Source organism: Rhododendron vialii, chromosome 8a (genome assembly GCF_030253575.1).
Source record: "Rhododendron vialii isolate Sample 1 chromosome 8a, ASM3025357v1".
In the NCBI taxonomy this organism is placed as follows: Eukaryota; Viridiplantae; Streptophyta; class Magnoliopsida; order Ericales; family Ericaceae; genus Rhododendron; species Rhododendron vialii.
The window spans coordinates 9,604,434-9,626,043 of NC_080564.1; the positions used below are offsets into that span (position 1 = coordinate 9,604,434).

Genomic DNA, 21,610 nt, shown 5'->3' on the forward strand with positions numbered 1-21,610 from the left:
TGTGGCATTTACAGTATTTTACTAAGTTGTTAAAAAATGTTAGTGAAAACATGGCCATCAGAGAAAATTTATTGATTGTGTTAATAAATCTATAGTTTTTAAGATATTTTAAGAGAACACTAATGATTTAGCAAAATTATATTTTGGGGCACAAGTTCAGATATAGTTGTAGGTTCATTTTTGAGCAAGTACACCAATGATAGGTAAAATAACTAGTGAATAATATAACTTTTATACTTTAGATAGTCCCTTTTTCTTGTACCAACGCAGCAACGTAACTATCCATATCTCTATCATGCATGCCACATTTGAAAAGTCAAGTGAGAGACAGAATAACGTGGGGACAGATGAGTGATAAGATGGGTCCAGGGATTAAAAGTATTTGTTTACTCTTTGACTTGTGAACAGATGTTCGCCACAAGTACCGAAGGAGGGAAGCGAAATGTATAATAGATACCCAAGTACCTAATCTACTGCAGAAGATTTTCTACGATTTGCTTAGTTACTTTACCGAAATTCTCATTTTACCTACGCTGATGTTGTTGCTCTTAAATACTACTACTACTAGAATAAAGGTGAATTTGGTCAGTACAAGCGATCCTCCAGCTTTTTCCAAGTAATTCGATGCTAAACCTTGAACGCATCATTGCTCAAGTGCCTTCTTTTTATGTTTATTATTCTTCAGGAGAGAAACTTTTATGTAGCAGTTGCTCTTTACGGAGCTGAGCGATTTCAGCCGTCCGTTTCGTCATTGGACGGTCCGGATTAAAAATAATCCATTAACGGTAATAGATTATCTATTGCCGTTAATAGATTGTTTTTAATTCGGATCGTTCAAAATACTTTTGGACGCTCCGTAAACACTTGTTTATAGCTACTCTGTAAACAAGATTTTATGAGTCATCAAATAGTTGTATGTCTTTAGGGTCAACAGTGAGTTTCATTTGAGGGGAAAGTCTTTCCCTTCATTTAAAGGTGGATATGCCTTAGTCGTGCCTAAAAGTTGGGGATCTTAACGGTAGAATAATCAAGAAGCTATCAACAATTTACAATTTTAATTCATGTATTCCAGGCCAGCAAGTTAAGCATCTACTGGTTACCTTGCTTGAAGACCATGCATCCAATTCCAACCTTACCAAACAATTCTCATGCCCCAAAAAGTTATGAAACTGGTGCCATTCTGCAAAGCAACCTAGATTCCCAGCTGCTTCATCTTCTCCAGCTTAATTGTTCTTATTCCATTACTTTCGCACCATTGTGCTGGCCAGGGCTAGAAATTACTTGTAATATTTAACGCAGCCGTGATGTAATCTTACATGTTGCTCCATCTAATAATCAACTTTGGTGGACATTTGTTGATCCAATCTGTGTAGGTTTTCGATGTTTATGGATACCGTTAACCGGTATTTACCATTATAATCACTGCTTAATTACTCTTTGTTTGAATATGTTAATCCTATTCACTAACTTTAAGCTGCCTTTTATGGGTCTTTTTTTTTTTTTTTTCCTTCCATTGGAAGACATTTTGAGGTTGCACGGACTACTCTTTGAAGTCTAAAATCCGGACTGCAATAGAGCCGTACTCCCCGCCCCTCCAACAAAAAAAAAAGGGAAAAAGAAAAAAGAGAGTAAGTAACAGGAGCAATTAGAAGAGCTCCCATGATCGTTAAAGCATGCGATTATTATTACAAGTTATCATCAAAGATTAAAATTGTTTAATACTTTATGTTATTTAATTTAGTCGATGCCTTTAGCTATAAGGCTGGCAGCAAGAATATCAACGCAAATTATCGAGTTTCATCATCACATATATATTACAAGCAAATAGAATACGAAATAATTTGTAAATTGATTTCTACACTCCATTTTTTGATATTCACACTCCATTTTTTTTTGTTTTTTAGCAAAAATTCTACATACACTTTGAGCACTAAAATCTAAAAGAAAGAGTGTAGTTATCAAAAAAGAGAGTATAAAAATCAATTTCCAATCATTTTAAGCAATATTGTCACTTAATCTTAAACGCTACTACCAAACAGAATAATAAAAAGAAGAAGTCGGAATGAACAAATTGCTTTGCTATTCATGTCCTTTGTACCACCACGCTTGGCGTAAATGTTTTATAGTGGTTTGACGTTCGAGCGTAACAAAATTAATCAATACTACTCCCTTCCTCCGTCTCAAAATATTTGTCCGGTAGGCAAAACAGAGTCTTAAAAATAATTCATTTTTTGCCAGAAAAATTCAAATTTTTTTCAACAACTTTCTAGAAATCAATGAGTTTTGAATTTGTGAAAAAGTTCGAATTTTTTAAAATTCTTAAAAAAATTATACTATCATTTTTAAGATATCGGACTGGGCAAATATTTTGGTAAAAGCTAAGGTGTACTATTTTTAGGTAGGGAGTACCTAAAACGTGCAGTTGGGTCCAGCTAGCTAGCAATAATGTTTACTTACTTTCTGTACTACTCCGGAGTATAAATTTCCAAAGCCGAAACGACAAAGACTTGGGCCTAATGATGGGCCTTTGTTTACTGGACTAAGCCCATTTAATCGATAAAAAAACTAGTGACCGTTGTCAAACCTGCCAAAGGGCCCATGAGACCACAGAGAAGGTGAAACTAGGGCTGCAAACGAGCCGAGCCGAGCCGAGCCGAGCCGAGCCGAGTTTTAGAGTGTTCGAGCTCGGCTCGGCAAAAATTTAGTTGGTTCGAGCTCGGCTCGAGCTCGTGACGAGCTGCAGGACTCGATCTCGGTTCGATATGTATTTACGGAGCTCGAGCTCGGCTCGTTCGGCTCGTTTATGAAACAAATATATATAAATATATATATAAATAAATATAATATATGTAAAAAAAATATATATATAAATATATATATAAATATATTATATAATCGAGCTCGCGAGCCAATTCGAGCCGAGTTTCGACTAGCTCGAGCTCAGCTCGTTTATGAAACGAGCCCAGGACTCGAGCTCGAGCTCGGCTCGTTTTTGTCTTGAACCGAGCCGAGCCGAGCCGTTATCGAGCCGAGCTCCGAGCCGCTCGCGAGCGGCTCGGATCGTTTGCAGCCCTAGGTGAAACCAGAAAATTTGGTCTCCCCCAGCTTCCTCAATTTTAGTTACCACTACTTAAAGTTGTTAAAATGACACTCTTTTTTTCTTTTTTACACCCCAATACTTTGATGGCAGAGTTTGGAAATGACCGGACTTATCGATTAATTTATTAATGCGTGATTACTGTCAACTTTCCTTTTTCTCACCCAAGGAAATCCTAAATCATCATCATGTTCTTTAAACATATAGCACATACTTTGTCCCTTTATTCCACCATATTCATACATCCTGGAGTCCAAATACACCGGTGCTACGCCCTCACCATTCGTGTCGGTTATTAATGGTTTAGATTTTAAAAAAACTTTTTTAGGGAGAGTCTCTGAAAAAGTTTTTTTTTTTAAATTCGTACCGTCCAAATTATTATTCGACGGTAAAATTGAAAACGGTGGAAAGAGCAGTGACTGTTGAGCAGCGGACCTATACTTTTTGGTCCAAATAAAACAATATAAGGGGGGGGGGGGGGGGGGGGTGGGGGGCGCGTCCCTCTTTGGTTGGTTAGGGACAACCAAATCAAGTTTACTACTGTCACGGAAACCTTAAACCCACACAAATGGGTATCAACCTGGTTTTCTGTTTCTAATGGGTCCACAAGGCGGTTCAAGATCCGCCAGCACAAAGCATAAGTGGTCCCCAAGCAACCAAAGCTGATTTTTGTCGGCCCTCTTATTTGAAAACCTACAGCAATTTCTCCGTGGGCCCCAACGTCCTTTCTCTTTATTGGGCCTGGTGTTATTTACCGTTTCCACTCTCACCTGCTACCAAATGCAATTGGGAATTGACCAACTCATGGCCTTACTCTGGTCCAAGCAGAGAAAAACCAGCTGGACTTAACGGTGCAAAATTAACGTTAGGGTTCGTATCCTCTCCGATCCCGACCTCACATTTGGTATAATCAACGGTTCAGATTTATTTAAAAAAATTCATGGAGGAGGTTCATAAAAGTGTTTTTTAATAAATCTCAACTATTTATTGCAGAAATAGACGGTCCATGCATGGACTGTCTCGTCGAGTCCAAACCTTTAGACCGGAGAGGATTCATCTCTTTACCGCTATGCTTCTCCCTAGTCTTTGACCATGTTTTGCTTAACTTTTCGTACTTTTTGGAGGTTTTGTCCTTAACTATTCAAAAAAAAAAAAAACGCGTTTGTTAATTTTGCGTTAAACTTTTGTGGATTGTTGATAACGAAAGAAATCGAAAAAGTAAAAACAATTTACTTTTACCCCTAAAGTTTTTGAAATATCTAATTTTAAGCCAAAAAGCCAACTTTTTTGAAATTTTTTTTTTGAAAAGTGGTTATTTCGCAAAAAAATTATGTAAAAGTCATAATTTTTACTTTTCCGATTCTTCTTGAATTGAAAAACTAAAAAAGTGAGATGCAAAACTAACAAAAATAAATAAGGACAAAATAATAACAAAGTCCAAAAATTTCTTAGTGGAACAACACCTTCACTCCATTCTGTCATTCGTGGGGTAATTTACATTTGGCCCATCAAAGGTCTCCTTATATTAGAAATTTTGAGCCGTTATAGTGTTTTTTCCCGAATTTAGGGCCTATTTGAAACTTGAGAAAAAAAAAGGAAAGAAAATGAGAGTGTGGAGGGAGATTTATTCTCTATTTTGTTATTTTTTTTCTTGTTTTCTCCCAAACCAAATGAGGAAAAATTATTTTCCTTTCATTTCATTTCATTTCTTTTTCATAAGTTCCACACAAACCCTCAAGTATCGAATTGGGATGAACACGTGTCAATTTCAAAAGGTTGTCCATTTGATGAATGAAAAAGGCCCCAGGTAAGATTACTGCTCGCTCTACTTTATTTATTTTGGCAGGCAATATTCGTTTGCACGGGTTAGTGGAAGGATGTTAGAGTTAGCAATGAGAGTTCAGAAGCTATTCCTAGTCTTGGCCTCCAAAGGGCCTGCCCCTTATGGCCCTCGAATCTAAGACTTGTCACAAAGGGGAGACAAAGACTTACTAACTGCACAAAGCAGTGGTTGTCAGCTCGTTCTACTTGACACACCCAAGACAATTGGAGGAGAAAATTTTGTAAACTAAAATATCGTACTATTATTATAAAATCATGTAAATTATATCATGGTCCTTAAATCAGCCTTCACTTAAGTTTACATCCATGACAAATTGACAATATCCTGGGTCAAGTTCTTATTCTATAATTGTAAGAATATCCTACTTTACCCTTGTCTTTTTTTTGGTAAATATTTACCCAAAAAGTGTACTAACTGTGATAAAGTTATTACTACTTCCGAATTAATAGAGGTTTTCAATATTAATAGGGGTTTATGGAGTGCAAGTATATGAAACTCTGGCCTCCCATGTTTCCCTTTCCTATGATATTTCTGCTTCTCCTTATCGAGTCTTCCTTTAAATGTGAGAATCATAAAAACCCATTTCGGGGTTTTCTTAATTCCACCAGTTCTCCTACAAGAATCCCAGTTTCTTGAATTATTAGGATCGGGTGCAAGTAAGGAATAACTTTACAACTGAGGTGTAAAAAGAAGAAGAAAAAAAAAAAACTTCGGAAGCCGCAATACGAAACATGGCACAAACTTTGGGGGTGGGAGGGGAGTAGAATTTGGCCACCTCATTCGTTGTCATTGGGCTTCACGGTTCACTCTTCCCACACCCAAATGTTTTGTTCTTCCACGCGTCCCTATGACCCTTGGGAAAACTCTCACCTTTGTATTCTGACCTCTTTTCACCACTCCAGCTCGTAAAAGAAAGAATTTAAGTGGCCAAATAAAAGTGACTTGGGAGAGTAGAAAGGTAGTAAAAGAAGAAAAAGTGGTGAGGTGAAAGAAGTGGTGACTGGAGGGGTAACTTGGGAAAGTGCTATGATGTAAGTGCTATAATCAAAAAATAAAGTGCAGAAATCATTTTCACCAAAAAGGAGAGGAGATGAGAGAAGTGAAGAAGGTAAATATGAAATTCAGATTCCCCTTAAAAAATCGTAAATACTTATGTGCAATTTTTAAGTTTAAAAATAATAGGCTTACTGAAAAAAAAATGCAATGTGCAATATTTGTTCGATGAGATCTATCAAACACTGCAAAAAAAAATTAAAAAATTATTTTCGTAAGCCCATTATTTTTAAGCTTGAAAATAGATATTTATTTTTTAAGTACTTATTTGAGAAAGCGGAACGGGGTTAGAAGGATTTTCATAATAAATGTTTGGTTTGGGGTTTAAGAGAGATTTTGAGGTAATGTGTGGAGAGAGATAAATAAAAAAATGAAAGTAATAATTAGAAAGAAAACTTATTGAAAACCGTGCGCAAAGTAAAAAGGTTGGGTCTCTAGACCCAAAGCAAACACAAAATGACTATTTTTTTTTGTCACAGCGATATACATCAACGGGATTAGGGGAGTTATTGGGTTAGTCAACAAGTAATCCAGAAACTATTCATAGCCTTGAACCCCAAACGCTCCCCTCGTGAAGCTCGAACCATGGCCTCCATTGGAGAAGCCTATGCCGCACACCGAGACAGCTGGGTTTGGCAACACAGAATGACTATGGATCGTTGAGCTTTGTAACTCTTAATCGTATTTAATTACCAAAAAAAAAAAAAACTCTTAATTGTATTTACTAAAACAATCAGTTGATCGAACATCGGTATATACATGAATATAATTTATTTGCTACAAGTGAAGTGGACAATCACATGGTAACTGTTTATTTCTTAAATATTCGATCGAGCCTTCATCGTTTTATGCTAAACCTATGTTTTCCATGGCTTACGAACATCAAATTTTACATAATAAATTATTTGAATCATCAAATAAAAGCACAATTTTTTGGACACTTTATTTTTTGATAACCACAAGTGGAGTGTCAAAAAGTGCAGTGTCATTTTGCCTTGCTTCGTTGTCAGTGTTGGGATAGCTTTTGCGATAGAAATTTTTTATAGGCTTGCGTATTTTTTTATATTTTTAATCAATTTTTTTTAATTTTCAAACAAATTTTTTATTTTTTAATAAAAAAATCACTAAAAATGAAAAAACACAAATGACGAAACAGTCAAAAATTTGGACATAGAAATTTTGAGAGGAGAACCAAATAAGGTCATTTTCTCAAAAAAATTTATAACAAGTATTGTTTGTGTAAAATAATAGATCACAACAGAGAAATTCCCACACGAGAGAACATTACTCGCTCTATTCTAATTTGTTAGTTCTTTTTGAGGTTTTGTGCTATATTAAAATTGTTTATAGCTTTTAATGTTAAATGATTTTTGTAATTTTAAAAACTCTATTTAATAAAAGTAATTGAGATTTACCAAATCAAATTCATTTTACGTAAAAGGTGTTATGAAACATATATAATTTTGGGAAAAAAATTGAAATGGTTCATGTAGTTAAATGTTTGTGTCAACTTGGTCCCTCTAGTTGTAATTGGCTCAATTTATACTTTGTACTTTTCATTTTGTTCCAATTTGATCCAAATTGCTAACTGCCGTTAGTTCGCCGTTAGTCTTTTTAAGTAAAGATAAAAATAAGCCAATATAGACAAAACTAAGCCAATAAGTCAATTTTTTTGTATTTATTCAAAAAAATTGGATTTCAATGGCAATTTTTTACTTTTTAGGTCCCTCTCGTTATGACGAAATAATAATCCCGAAAAAATTGACAAAAAAACTAATAAATGCGAAAAAAAAATTGAATAAGGACAAAAAAATAAGTTACTTGGCTTATTTAGCCGAACAATCCATGAGTTTATGTAATATTTTGACTTTTGGACATAGTTCTTTATCATGTTGTGACTTTTGGATCTATATCATGTTGTGACTTTTGGACATGGTTCTACATGCATTTTCAGTACAATGTAGAAAAATAGGCATCTCAGTATTTGTCCACAAGTTGAACAGGTAGACAATACCAATGGTTATGTTGCCTCATGGCTGATCATGAAAATGATGAATTAGAGGGCAACTTTTTGCAGAAAACTATAACCAAATTTCTTCTCAGGTGCCTCCTTATCAATGGAGAATGGAAGAATGAGCTGTGTTTTGGTTCAGAGGTATATTAGGTAGGCTTGTGCAAAAAATTCGTCCACCCGCAACCCGACCCAACCCGAAGGGTCCCGGGTGGGGTTGAACATGTGCTTTAGACAGGCACGGGTTCATTTTCTATTAAAAATCAAATTTTGGTTCGGGGTCCGAGTTGGTGCGTTTCTTACCCGACCCGATCAATTCATAAAGATTAATTCAGTTTTTGGTCAAACCTGACCCGACATAAAGAATCGAGCTCGCGGACGGTTCTTACCCCTTTTCGGTTGGGTTTGTGAGCCTAAAACATTTGTTACCTGCCATGTCGGGTCGGGGGTCAAACCTGACCGCCCGACTCGTGCACACCCCTAAATTATTAGGGCAAGAGGGGAATGAGAAAATTACTGTTTTAACCCCAAAAAAGGGGCCATTTGATTTTACTGTTAACAGGACTAACGGTAGTTAGTAATTGGACCAAGTTGAAACAAAATGGAAAGTACAGAGTGTAAATCGAGCCAATTACAACTACAGGGACCAAGTTGACACAAACACTTAACTATATGGATCATTTCAGTTTTTTTCCCTATAATTTTCTATTTGATTAGAATATGGGTACCGAATAAGTAGGGTACCGAATAAGTGGGGTACCGAAAATGTACAAGGGTGTAAGAGGTGAATTAGGGGATGGTGCTTTACAGTGGTGTGCGTAGAACTGTGCTGCACACCATCGAGCCGTCGGATCGTGCATCCAACGGCTCAGATTTCATCTTGGCAATGAACAGCTCTCGATAGTTGGTTGTCGAGATGAGATCTAAGCCGTCGGATGCACGATTTGATGGCTTGGAGGTGCGGTGTTGTGCACCTCATGACATAAAACACCAATCTGAAGTCCGTAAGAAGTCCACTTTTGGATCCCACACAAATAATCTAAACCATTTAGGCCCTATTCCGTTAATGTTCTTATTTTTTACTCATTCTGTCTCAATTTAATAGTCTTTCGTTCTATTCTAATTGGATAAAAAATTAGTTATATCTTTAAATCAGTAATGAATTTTATATTCAATATGAATCTTGTTTGATACATTTCGATTAGTTCTATAATACAATATTTTTAAAATCACATAAAATATTATAAATTACAAAATATAATTAATTGAAAAGTGATATGAGCTTCTAAAAGGACTACTAAATTGAGACAGAGGGAGTAAAATACTTATTTTTCGTTTTGTGATATATGTCATTCTCTCACAATACATCACATTTAATTAAAAAAACAAGTACTTATTTTAGTTAGTGAAACATACTCTCAATAATTTTAAAATAATTTTTCGAGTAATTCTAAAAAAAAATTCAATTGGATATGTGTAAGTTTTCGATAAAACCTTCAAATTTTTCATTCGAAATTTAGTATTCCTAAATTATAAATGAAATTTGTAAGATTGGATCAACAACTTACATATATTCAATTATCACTAAAATATTTATTTTAAATATAATAAACCATTTGAATTATTCCTATTGGACCAGATGTGCCGTTGTACATTTTCGTTACCTTATTTAGTCAGTATGCCTTACATTTTTGTTAGTGATGGCCATTTCGGCCAATTCATCTGAATCCGATTTGTTATCCGTCCCGAACGGATGGGATATTTAGAAATTTTTTCTGATATTGGAGCAGATTCAGATCTCTTCAAAAAAAAAAAAATCGGGAATCGAATCATATTCGGAGATTTTTTTTCGAGTAAGTCTACACATCCCAATCCTCTCTCCCGATTTTATCCCGACGCTAACGAGGCAGACGTCAGCAACTAAAAAAAAAAAAATGCTGAAATTTTAATTTTGGAACCAAACCCGACCATTTCGGCATTTCCTCTTCCCCCAAACCACCATCTGCCAAACGAGCAGAGAGACGGAGTGAGGAGGACGACCACCGGCAACATCCACCCCACCACAGGCGACTCCCACAAGCCTCACCCTTCACTTTCGGCGACCATCATCAGTTTCACCCTCCACTTCCGGCGACCACCACCAGCAAGAAAAATCTCCTGGGCCCAACAACGACATCACCACCGGCGCCCTTTCCGACAACCAAGGTCTCATTTTCTCTCTGTCTGGGTTGTTGATGACCCCTACGATTTCAGTCAATTCCAACCATTAATTTCTCTGTAACTTGTTCAAAGCCAAAAAAATTAGGGCTTTTGAAATTGGGGATTTTTTGTTCGAACCCTAACTATAAGATTTCTGCTTTCTATATGCATCAACAGTCAAAGATTTTTGCTTCCGATATGCAAATTTTTGGTTCGGCCATCATCATTGTATTCAGTTGGGCATGAAAATTTGAAATTTTTGGTCCGGTCATCATCTAGTTCTAGCATGAAATAAGTTGATCATATCTCCCTTGTTTTGGTTCTTTTTAGTATGAATTTCCTATATATTCCGCGAAGGCCGTGCGATTTCGAATGCGACATCCCAGGTCTCCTATTGGAATAGGAAGTGATTCAGGAGATGAATTTGACGCTGGTAATGAGTCCACTGACAGCCCTTTCATATGGACATATACTTCACTAGAATTCCCAATGGCTCAGGTGAGTTTAACAATTCATGAGAGTGGCTTACATTTCTTTGGTAAGGTAAGACAAAAGACTGGGAGGAAGTCAAAGGGAGAAGAAAGAGGGAAAGGTTAAGACAGCTTCACCTTGGTGTTCTTTGAGGAAAGCAAAGGAGGAGAAAGGAAAAGATTAGGGTTAAATCTCTGGGGAAATTTTGAAGTGATTTATATTTTATTTTTCCTTCAACTTTCTCATCTTTTAACAATACCCACATGCAATTATCGAAACGGATAATGTTAAAACTGAAGTAACTCCTTTATGCTAGCCTTATTAGTAGAGAAAAGGCTTCTTCGCCATCTGCGTGAAGGTTTGGACGGTTATCTTCCCCCTTCGTGTATAAATATTCTTCACTAATGTACATTCTGTATGGCATGGTCTTTGTTGCAGCATAAGTTAACATGTCTTACCATTGTAAAAGGTTATATCACACTGGGAAACTGATGTTATGTTAGCTTCAACCAAACTGAAAATAATATCATGAAGATGCTATGTTTGGAATGAGCTGCAGTGTTATTTAGTTCTATTCCTCCATATTCCTATTGTCTGTTACTATTTAGTGCCTTATTTCAAAACTAATTAGCTTGAGATGGCTTTCTCATGGATATTAGGAGAATTGACTGCAAAAGTTCAAGCTTCCAGAACCTGTTCTTTGAATAGGTGGAATTGTGCAAGTAGAGCTGTTGGGTAGGGTGCAGAAATAAGAAATGGACAGTTTATACTACATATGGTTAGTTTGTCAAATTTTGGGTTGACCTATATCCTTGATGTTGCTTTGATTTTGATGTTCCTACTCTGCATGTGTGCTGCTGAATTTGTTGCTTGTCCCTTTGTCATTTTCAGTTTACTGGGGCTACCACTTTATTGCTCATGCATCAAATGCGTCTTATCAGCATTGGCAGCAGATGGGTGGAGTAAGCATTGGAGATCCAATAGCTGTGGAACTGCTCGAGGGCATGGAATGCTATAAGATGGAAAGAGAAGAAGGTTTCTGCAACTCAAACAAAGAAGTAAAGATGCTGAATCATTTGGTGGCAAAGAAGAGTAAAATGATTTGATAGCAAAAAAAATGGAGATGTAATTAGTAGGCCTATTTGTCCTACAATTGAAATACTAGAATGTAGTCTATTTTTGTTTTGCAAATGAGGTTTAAACCATTAGAGAGGAGAATGTAATCTTATTTATTTGGATGTGAATGATAATTAGCATGAGAATGACTATCTGGAACTATACGGTTTATGCTTTTTGTTGTGAATGGACAACTTGACACTTGATTTTGGCTTGTGAATGGTGATTTAACATGAGAAATGTCTGCCGTGGGCTTGTGCATAACTTGATGTTATTCTTGTTGTACTGACTAAGACGCGAGACGTCGGGCTAGGACCAAATATAGGGGAGACTCTGCCGAATTTTTTTTCAGAACTTACCTTTGGGATTTGGTTTTACATTCTACCAAGTCTATACTTGACTAAAAACCATACTTCCATGTGCTATAAACTAGCATTACTTCCATACTTGTTGGTGCTAAAAATCATACTTCCATTTTACATTCATACTTCCATGTGCTTCTAGTTACAATTTCAGAATGAACCAACAACCAAAAAAAAAAAGCAGCATTATACTAGAAATCTATCATCCATATATGCTTAAACTAAAAACTTATCATCCACAAGACCAAGACCAAAGGTACCAATAGTAGCATTAAACTTAAAACTACAAACAAACATTAACTAGGACACGGAGCCGTGTCCGGCACGCTTGCGATACGTATCAAGAGTTCTATTGCATACCAGATATTCCATTTCATACAACATTAGAAAAATAACAAAGTGCCAGATTCACACCATGAAGAATATAACTTTCCCGGGCTATATTCATGATTGTGCTCCAAGGCAACCCGATTTAACCTCCACTTTCCATCCGGGCATATAGCAAAATTAAGGCGAGCCGGACACTCAATTTTTGTTTGTGGCCGTGGTTTGACCGGATTGGTTGTATTGACCTTTGCCTTTCTACCGTGACAACATTGAAAAGTAACATTTCTCAAGTTTTCATCTCTTTCCTTCTTGTTAGTTCTTTTAGCCACAGCACACCCATTTTCTTTAGCATATCTTGAGTAATATAGATAGGCATCATTTGGTGTGTCGAATATCATTCCCTCCTTTGGTTGCTCAACACTATCTTCAAAATTTTCTATTTCCTCCTTTCCATCTTCATTAGTACATATCTCATCACACTCTTTTTTAGAAGAACCACTCGATACCTCTTCTTCATCTCCATTGTATCCACTCCATACCTCATTTTTCTCATTAGTATCTATCTCATCTCGATTCGATGATCGAGGAAGCATTGTCGAAGGAACAGAATCTGACGACATCGGAAACATCACCTACATGTTCAACAATTTACTAAGGTTGATAAGTATTATCACAAGATAGGACACCAAATCAATAAAGACTTCATGAGATAAAAAAAGAGGGCCAAGTCATGCATCATTTTGATGACAAAATTAATTTTTTCACCAATAGGCATCTATAATTTCAGTTAAACAACATCTCTAATTTCAGTTAGACAAGAAACCCTAACTTCAGTACATGCATTTTTTCATCTTTCAAACCATTTAGCATACAATTGGACTGTACTGCAGTTACTCAAGGAACAAATTAAACTACTCTCAAAACAGAACTTATCATAATCAAAACGTTAATCATCATTGTAGTCATTACAATTCTAGATCAAGCATGGAACTTACACACTTTTTACCTACTCCAAAAAGAACCAAAACAAGGGAGATATGATCAACTTATTTCATGTTAGAACTAGACGATGACCGGACCAACAATTTCAAATGTTCATGCCCAACTGAATATAATGATCATATTAAAAAAAAAACTGAATATAATGATGATGGCCAAACCAAAAATTTGCATATCGGAAGCAGAAATCTTTGACTGTTGATACATATAGGAAGCAGAAATCTTATAGTTAGGGTTCGAACAAAAAATTCCCAATTTCAAAAGCCCTAATTTTTTTGGCTTTGAACAAGTTACAGAGAAATTAAAGGCTGAAATTGACTGAAATCGTAGGGGTCATCGACAACCCAGAGAGAGAGAAAACAAGACCTTGGTTGTCGGTAACGGTGCCGATGGCGGTGTCATTGCTGGGCCCAGGAGATTTTTCCTACTGGTGGTGGCCGCCGGAAGTGGAGGGTGAGGCTGGCGGGAGTCGCCGGTGGTAGTGGATCTCGTTGTAAAAGGTTTTATCACACTGGCTTTCAACAATACCATTCTAAACCCTTTTCGTTCTGTTTGGAGGGAAAATTAAAATTTGAGCGTGCTTTTTTTTTTTTTCAGTTGCTGATGCCTGCCACGTCACCATCGGGAACAAAATCGGGACAAATGGTCCGGATGGGTAGACTTACTCTTTTTTTTCCGTTGTTACCGAACTCGTGTAACGTTTTGCTTCTCAGACATTGTGCTGCCACGCCACGTGACTATGAGTTTTACTGTTACTAGAAAACAAAGCACAGTCTCAGCTCAAAGGTACAACAGTCTGAAGATGAATTCCAGAGACTGCACCAAATGGAAATCTTCTCCACGAATTAGGCAATATTAAAAACTTCTGGCTGCTCCAAAACTTGCTTTGCACTCCAATACTTGCCTTCACACTTCATTAAACTCCCTCCCACAGTGGTAGGACTACTGTCAAAGATTAGATAAAAGCTGATAGTGATCTTTCTCTACATTCAACTCTGCTAGTACTCCAAATCAAATGAAGAAGATGGTGTGCCTTTCTCTCCTCTTCTTCCTCTCTCTCCTCAATCTCACTGGTAAGTTAAGAAAACACAAACCAAAAACACTCCCATCATTCCCTTCAGTTTTCATCGTTTGGGTTTCCTCTGTTTTTCTTTTTCATTTTCTTTCTTTTTCTGTTTTCTGTTCTTTTTCTACAGGTGGGAGTCAAGAATCTGTCGAACACTTGCCTCTCCACGACCCATCTCCAGCGGTCCTCCAATCCCTATCCCACACTGGAACCCCAATTGCTGTCTCCGTGGGTACTGAACACTTGAACGAGGTCTCAAACAGTGTGGTTTCAGCCGAAAACTGGCTGAAAACCCACGTCCTATCCCACTACCCAGCCACGAAAATCACCACCATTGTTGTTGGAAACACTGTTTTCTGCAACAGAAACCGACACCAAGAAATGGGTTTGGTCCTTCCTTCCGTTAAAAACATTTTCCACTCCCTCACAAGGTGGGGTTTGGAGAGAGACATCAAAGTCTCCGCTTCTCTCTCCTCCGACTGCTTCAACCCTTCCTCTGCCACATACAAGGACGGCTTGTCTCACATTTTCATCAAACCCCTCCTCGCCTTTCTGGAAAACACAAACTCAACTTACTCGATAAACCCACCTCCTGATTTTTACCCTTCGCCGGAAGACACACTGACCCTAGTCTCATCCCACACAGAATCCATGAAAAACATTGGGGTTTTTAACCTAAACAAGATCAATGTGCTGATTGAAACCCCAAGAGATGCAAAATCCATCAGCAGGAAGCTCTCATTCATGGATTCCAACGTGGTTGAGCCTTTCCCGGCTAGACCAACCCCATTAGGCCCAGCCCAATCCCCCACTGGCTACTCTGTTCCAGCATTTGTGGCCAAAAGCCCTCACCCTCCCTTAATCGGCACGTCTTCTTCTCCGCCGCCGTTTTCACTTCCCTCTGCACCGAAACTGGCTCCGGTTTTCGCCCCGTCGCATCCTCCGTATGGGTTTAATTTGCCGCCGCCGTGTAACCCCGTACCTCCGCCCGCGTTGGGGGCGGTGAGTACTGCGGTTTGGTGCGTGGCTAAGCCCAATGTGCCGGCGGAGACGTTGCAGGGGGCAATGGATTATGCTTGTGGTGATGGTGGGGCGGATTGCAGTGCGATTAAGCCGCAGGGGAGTTGTTATGCTCCTGATACTGTTGTGGCCCATGCTTCTTATGCTTTCAACAGTTACTGGCAGAAGAACAAGAGGAATGGTGGGACTTGTAGTTTTGGTGGCACTGCTATGATCATCAATGCCGACCCAAGTAAGCCTTCTTTTTCTCCTCATTTTGGGTACTTTAAACACACAATCATATATGATATATAAGTTCACTTTTGGGGTCATTTTCGTGGTTCAGATTAGGTCTTGTATTTGTGCTAATTTTGTACTATCGTTTAAGTTCATTTAGACAAAGGGTTAGCTGGGAAATCAGGGGTCAATACTAGTTAAAAGAGGACATTGATTTCCTATATTATATGAGCTTTGTCGTGTGGGTTATTTCTTCCCTTTTTGAAATCTAACTTGTATTGAATTTTGGTTGTTGGGCTTGTTTGTGTATGTTGTTAAATTTTCTACATGTTAGATTGTCAAGGTTAGATGCGGCTCTTAGCCCATGTGGTTGTACTCCTTGGCTTCCAAGAGAGAGGTCTGGGGGTGGAGTCTACATAGAGACGTCGAACCCCCTTTGGTTGTTAATCCACTAATTCCCCTCTAACAGTCCACCAATGTATACAATATTGGAAAAAAAAAAAAAAGGATTGTCAAGGTTGAGTTGATGTAATTATGGAGCTTCTTGAGTGGGTTACTTCGTCCCTTTTGGGATTCTAAGTTGTGTTGTGTTGGATTGAGGTTGCTGGGCTTCTCTGTATATGTTGTTAAATTTTCGACATGTTAGATTATCAAGGTTGAGGTAATTCTCGTTGGAGTAAAATTATCTCCTACCTTTGACCAAGAAAGAAAGGTTTTGTTAAACTGAAGGCTCTATTAAATCAAAAGGTTAGGGCCGCTGATTTTGCCACTCCCTTTTTTGTTAACACCACTCCCTTGCAAATGTATTTTTGCACCAAAAATACACTTGCAGGGGAGTGGTATTAACGAAAAAGGGAGTGGCAAAATCATTTTCCATTTTCCAAGGTTAGATGGGGAGTTTGCATTTGACAAAGTTTGAAAACTCGAACTACTTAATATCTGTATTTTTTTGAGCCATTAGGGCAAGGAGTTGCCAAGGGTTGAACCTGGTCACCCTTGTACATTCTCTACCAAGAGGTCAAGGCGTATTGAGTTGAACAGAGTACCTTTCTTGCCACTATAATTTTGAAATGGACACTGAAACGCCCATCAAAAGTAAGTAAATAGATCCGAAACATATAAAATGCGGTTAATCATGCCGTGGTCTGTGGACCAAGCTATTATTGCAAAAATTGGTGGATATAACCAACTATTGTTAAGAATCTCATCATTGGACCAAAAACAAGCAAGGGATACCACAACGAGAAAGTGTACCTAATGAAAAGAAATTTTTGTAATCTAAGGCAAGAGTTGATTACTATTGGTTTCTTGTATGCATGCATTTCGTTGTCAGTCTATTTCTTTCTGGACGGGGCTATTTCTTGGGGTACTTTGTATTGAGTTTGATTTAGTTGTTAGTGACTTGACATAATTGATGTTGCATGTGCCTTGCAATCCTTTGAATACAAATCTCCTACCGTTTAGCATCAAAAAAAGGAAAGACAAAAGAAGAGCCTGGACCTCTCACCTTATGCCTCGAGTCATGGCTCCTTGACCTGTTATTAGGCCAGTCTCAGATGGCTATGGTGATATTTTTGTTTCCTCGCGTTCATTGTAAATCTGGTATTTTCCATCTCAATCATTTCAGTGGAAATCCCCAGGATGTTGAAGTGTTTTGGTGGTTCACATTAGTTCTTGTGTTTGTGCTTTGGATGCTTTAGGTCTAAGTTGTAAGGTAGAAGACCAAACTCCAAAATCAAATGGTTACATGGGTCTGATGAGGTTCTTGTTACAAAGTTAATCTAACATTTTCCGTGCGCTGTTTGTTTCGCTACTTTTTCCTCAGCAACCAAACGGAGAAACTGATGTTGGACGTTGTTTGTAACAGATTTGTGTTCTTTTGGCAGGTTTTCGACACTGCCGGTTCATTCTTACCTAGTCAAAGCAATGGAAGCGGTGATTACTTTCCCTACATTCAGAAATTTAAGTTTACAATCTTGTAGTGAATCTAGTTTTTGTTGTCCTCTTTACTGCTGTTGCTATAATAGAGAGCAAACATGTTGAAGGCAGTCAAGTAGGAATCCTAAATACCTGCTTATCGAAAAGAAAGAAAAACCCTCTTTTGACTTGTGGTATGTATATTTTTAAGCTCTTTTGGTTAGAGCTACTGCTAATATTTATATCCACCACCCTTCCTGGATGAGTTGTGCTGTTAATTATGATACTGCTGTGATTTGCATTTCTGAAAACTTGAAACTGATGGAGAAGCCTATAAGTAGAATTCCTAAAAGCGATCTAGGGATTTTTCGGCCGAGTGACATATATCTCAATATTCGATATTTGTTGTTCAAGGATATGGTTAATCATATTGCTTAAAAATAGCCTAGGGGTTTAAGCTATGTTGAACAAATGGAAACAGCCGCGGAGCTATGTGGAGGGGAAAAAGTAGCGGAGCAACTGCATGCAAAGTTGTGTTCTTAAATTTTTCGTCATTCTTTTGTTAGAGAAAATGTATTATCAAACCACCACTGGCTTGCTGCAGCCACATCTACACCTATATTTTCTAAGACAAATGTGGTAGGATCAACTAATAGTAGCATCCGGTCGATATGGTTTTGTTTGTAGATAACTATCTATACACTAAGTCCTGCAATGGATAGCTCGAATCATCCTAGTAGGAGGAGAACTGGACTTACACCTATGGAATATTATACTGTGCAGTCCATATGAGACTTTGTCGAGAAACTATGACCTTTGAAGAAAGTGAGATCAAAGGTATATTAGAAGACACTCAGTAGAGAATCAAATTGCATATCTGCAACAATCACCTTATGCTTCGGTTGCAAAGAAGGTAAAAAAAAAAAAATTACATGCTGGGGATATTACCAATTGGCACTAATACATGCTTGCCATATTTTAGTTAGCAGGCTACCATCAGGTTCTAAGAAAAATAAAACTAATTAGACAACTTTGCTCTTAAACCATCCGTGGGCACGCATAGGAGTGGATGTAGATGTAGCAAGCCAGCGCTGGTTTGATATTGCGTATGGTTTTAACTTGAGAGAAAAACCAAAAAGTCTAGGAACACAAGTTTTGGTTCCTTGCATTTCTTGTATTCTTGGTAAACTTTCGATGATCTCAGCCCATAGTAGCATATTTGTTGCAAAGTTTGTTTAACTTAGGTCTAATTTGATTACAAAACATCTTCTGTCCTACTTTGATTATTCTATTTCTGGATTCATGTTATTTTCAAATTACTTGATCTCTTAAGTTTTATTGTTTTATTCTTCCATTATATCCAGATTAATTATTTCAACTTCTTATTCGCTCAAGCATGCATGCATCTCATCAATAGAAAAAAAAAATCACCAAACCTTGCCATTATGCTTTTTTGGTCGAGTTTATATTCTTGTGCAGGATATTAATCTGTATATATGTCATTTTGTTACCGTATATCTTATAGACCCATACTGGCACATGTGCGTATATACAACACGATTGACAATACAAGAGAAAAGAAGGAAATATTCTCTCCAGATATTGTCTGGTTGCTTTCTTCTGTTTTTCTTATTGCTACCCCAAAATCCGTGATATGCATTTCACTATGCGAGTTTTTATCAGAGAATAAGTTATATAGACCAATTACACTTAAAACTTCTCACCAGAAGTTGGTAATAAACTTAAGTACTGCGCATTGTGCGTTAGCACGGAAGCCATATAATTTGTGAATGCAGGTGTCTCCTAGCGAAGTTTTCTGTGGTGGAAGTTAGACATGATCATCAAGAGGCGAACAAATGTGCAGATCTATTGGCTAAGGAAGCTCTTAGCAAGTTGTCGGGTTTTTAATTTGTTTACCGTTGCACTTGCACCTTTTATTTTGTTATTTCGATTGCAAGAAGACTTTGTAGGGGTTAAATACCCCAGGGCTTAGACTTATTGTTACTTCGTAATTGAATGTTTCGCTTTCAGTACCCCCCAAAAAAAAAACCAGCACCAGCAAATCAGAAGCTACAGATACAGCCACCCACGCAGCAACTTTCACTAGGACACTTCAGCCTTGATCAAGCCACTTTGTTCCAACCTCCATTGTCCCAAAAGAAAAGGCAGCTACATCAACCAGATACAAAAATCAGTAAGCTGGCTGCAGAAAAACACTGAGAAACAAACATTTCCCACAACTCTGCTCAAATCACCCCCATGATCATTCAAATATCTCAGATATCAGAGAAATGGTGAAAAACAGCAGATTCAGATGGCGGCAAAGAAAACATGGTAGAACTACCAAACTCAATGTACTTCGAAATTGCAGATGCACATATCCAACACAATTTTCATCCCAACAGTACCCTTTGAATACGAGCTTACCACACCTTACATCACCATTTTTAGAGCCTGAAAATGAAACATAGTATCATTATAGGATATTCCCCTTGACATCATTATAGCAGCAAATGATCCACAAAGACTCCAAGCAATTACCTCAAAAGTACCACATGCTAACCTAGCATGTAGAAGCTCAGCAGTTTCTATCCTTCCCCACCATGCTAACCTAGCTAGCAAAAGAGTACTGGATTTTAAGAGCAGCGGCTAGGGTTGGACCACAGTATATCGATCCATGCTCTATTTCCTTGTTTCCTATTCTACTTCTCTGCACCTATACAGTAATTTTTTTTTGATAATCTAAAGGGTGGGAGAGGGCAACCAGTGTAGCAACTCCCCTTGGGCGTGACCATAGGGGCTCTCTACCCGCCAATGGAATGTCCAATTCGAGCCATAACTACCGTCCACAAGGACGGGCCGTCACCACAGCACCACTTTAGTGTACAGCTAGTGAAAAGTCCCCCCTTTAGTCCGCAGACGGGTTTCGAGCACCTGCCGGCACTCGAGCCTCCGTCTACGTTAAGGGAAGTAGTGGCCCTCACCAACTGAGCTACCACCTCGGTGGTTGCACCTATATAGTAATGACTTGAACAGAAAACAAACTAGATGAATGTGCCTTCCAACTCAGACTGTACTGATGTTTAAAAGATTTGGTGGAGACGATTTGAAGTTTGAATCCCCACTTTCTTTAGCCAAAAGGCCATGGCATTTTATGATCATTATGGGTTGATATTATGGTTCGTTCTAAAATGTCAATTAATTCGTAATCTTGTAATCAAAATAACGCCAACAAATACATACATAAACCCAGAAGGTCGCCATTCGTATTGTGTTTGGTATTAGTAATCCATTATTCATACTTGTATTTAGCTGAAAAATGATAAAGTATAATTATTTCTAGCTTAACGTGCCATAGCAATTGTACAACAAAAGGAAATAAATGAGTTCACCTACGTACCATTGTTATAATTTGAAACCTATCGCAATAGGTTGTTCACCTACTCTTTAAACCAACGAATGCTAACCTCGTATGACTCCAAAGAAACACAAAAAGTAGTCAACATTTTCACATGCTTTCGTACGTCTTTACAAACTTGATTTTCAATTCATCATCAAGCGATGATCCTGTTGCGAATTTACAAAATACTAGTAAATTAAAGACAGCAGAGCTCGCTCCTTTATTTTTATAAACTTTTTGATGAAACGTACACACGGCTCGTTTTCTGTTTTGAAAAATCTCAAGCCAACCTGGTTCTGTTAAGGAAATAAAATCTCACATTGCTTAGCAATGGAATGAGTGATCACTTAATAACATTTGAGATCTTTCCACTCATTGTCAATTGATTTTAAGATGGTTATAAGGTTTTCACATGTTTGTCCTTTTTTTTGGCCTACTTGACGTCCATGATTGCAGTCATTGCACAACACTTTGAGTCGTTGTGTTTCTCTATATATATTTACGAGAGAGAGA

General features: G+C 37.7%; 3 protein-coding genes across 3 annotated transcripts; 2 read left to right on the forward strand and 1 right to left on the reverse strand.

Moving 5' to 3' along the window:
- Positions 1-295: 295 nt before the first annotated feature.
- Positions 296-11,930, forward strand: LOC131298532 (uncharacterized). The gene is made up of 6 exons (XM_058324015.1): positions 296-320; positions 409-584; positions 686-758; positions 10,001-10,209; positions 10,534-10,701; positions 11,334-11,930. The coding sequence occupies exons 1-6, from the start codon at positions 296-298 to the stop codon at positions 11,340-11,342; spliced, it is 660 nt and encodes a 219-aa protein (XP_058179998.1). The 3' UTR covers positions 11,343-11,930.
- A 605-nt stretch (positions 11,931-12,535) lies between these two features.
- LOC131298533 (protein FAR1-RELATED SEQUENCE 6-like) lies at positions 12,536-14,009 on the reverse strand. The gene is made up of 2 exons (XM_058324016.1): positions 13,845-14,009; positions 12,536-13,111 (listed from the first exon to the last, which is right to left on the reverse strand). Exons 1-2 carry the CDS (start codon positions 14,007-14,009, stop codon positions 12,536-12,538), a joined length of 741 nt encoding a protein of 246 aa, XP_058179999.1.
- Positions 14,010-14,267: 258 nt separating this feature from the next.
- LOC131299118 (glucan endo-1,3-beta-glucosidase 13) lies at positions 14,268-17,959 on the forward strand. The gene is made up of 3 exons (XM_058324696.1): positions 14,268-14,551; positions 14,675-15,796; positions 17,667-17,959. Exons 1-3 carry the CDS (start codon positions 14,494-14,496, stop codon positions 17,696-17,698), a joined length of 1,212 nt encoding a protein of 403 aa, XP_058180679.1. The 5' UTR covers positions 14,268-14,493; the 3' UTR covers positions 17,699-17,959.
- Positions 17,960-21,610: the final 3,651 nt, after the last annotated feature.

What these genes read in the sequence shown, in the direction of transcription:
- LOC131298532 (XM_058324015.1), top strand. Translation starts at nt 296, where the DNA reads ATGCATGCCACATTTGAAAAGTCAA. An exon ending in CTAGAATAAAGGTGAATTTG is followed by an intron (nt 585 to 685) that starts GTCAGTACAAGC and finishes ATTATTCTTCAG; the next exon opens with GAGAGAAACTTTTATGTAGC. An exon ending in GTCCGTTTCGTCATTGGACG is followed by an intron (nt 759 to 10,000) that starts GTCCGGATTAAA and finishes CTTCCCCCAAAC; the next exon opens with CACCATCTGCCAAACGAGCA.
- LOC131298533 (XM_058324016.1), bottom strand. Translation starts at nt 14,009, where the DNA reads ATGGTATTGTTGAAAGCCAGTGTGATAAAACCTTTTACAACGAGATCC. An exon ending in CACCGTTACCGACAACCAAG is followed by an intron (nt 13,112 to 13,844) that starts GTCTTGTTTTCT and finishes TTGAACATGTAG; the next exon opens with GTGATGTTTCCGATGTCGTC.
- LOC131299118 (XM_058324696.1), top strand. Translation starts at nt 14,494, where the DNA reads ATGAAGAAGATGGTGTGCCTTTCTCTCCTCTTCTTCCTCTCTCTCCTC. An exon ending in CTCTCTCCTCAATCTCACTG is followed by an intron (nt 14,552 to 14,674) that starts GTAAGTTAAGAA and finishes CTTTTTCTACAG; the next exon opens with GTGGGAGTCAAGAATCTGTC. An exon ending in GATCATCAATGCCGACCCAA is followed by an intron (nt 15,797 to 17,666) that starts GTAAGCCTTCTT and finishes TTCTTTTGGCAG; the next exon opens with GTTTTCGACACTGCCGGTTC.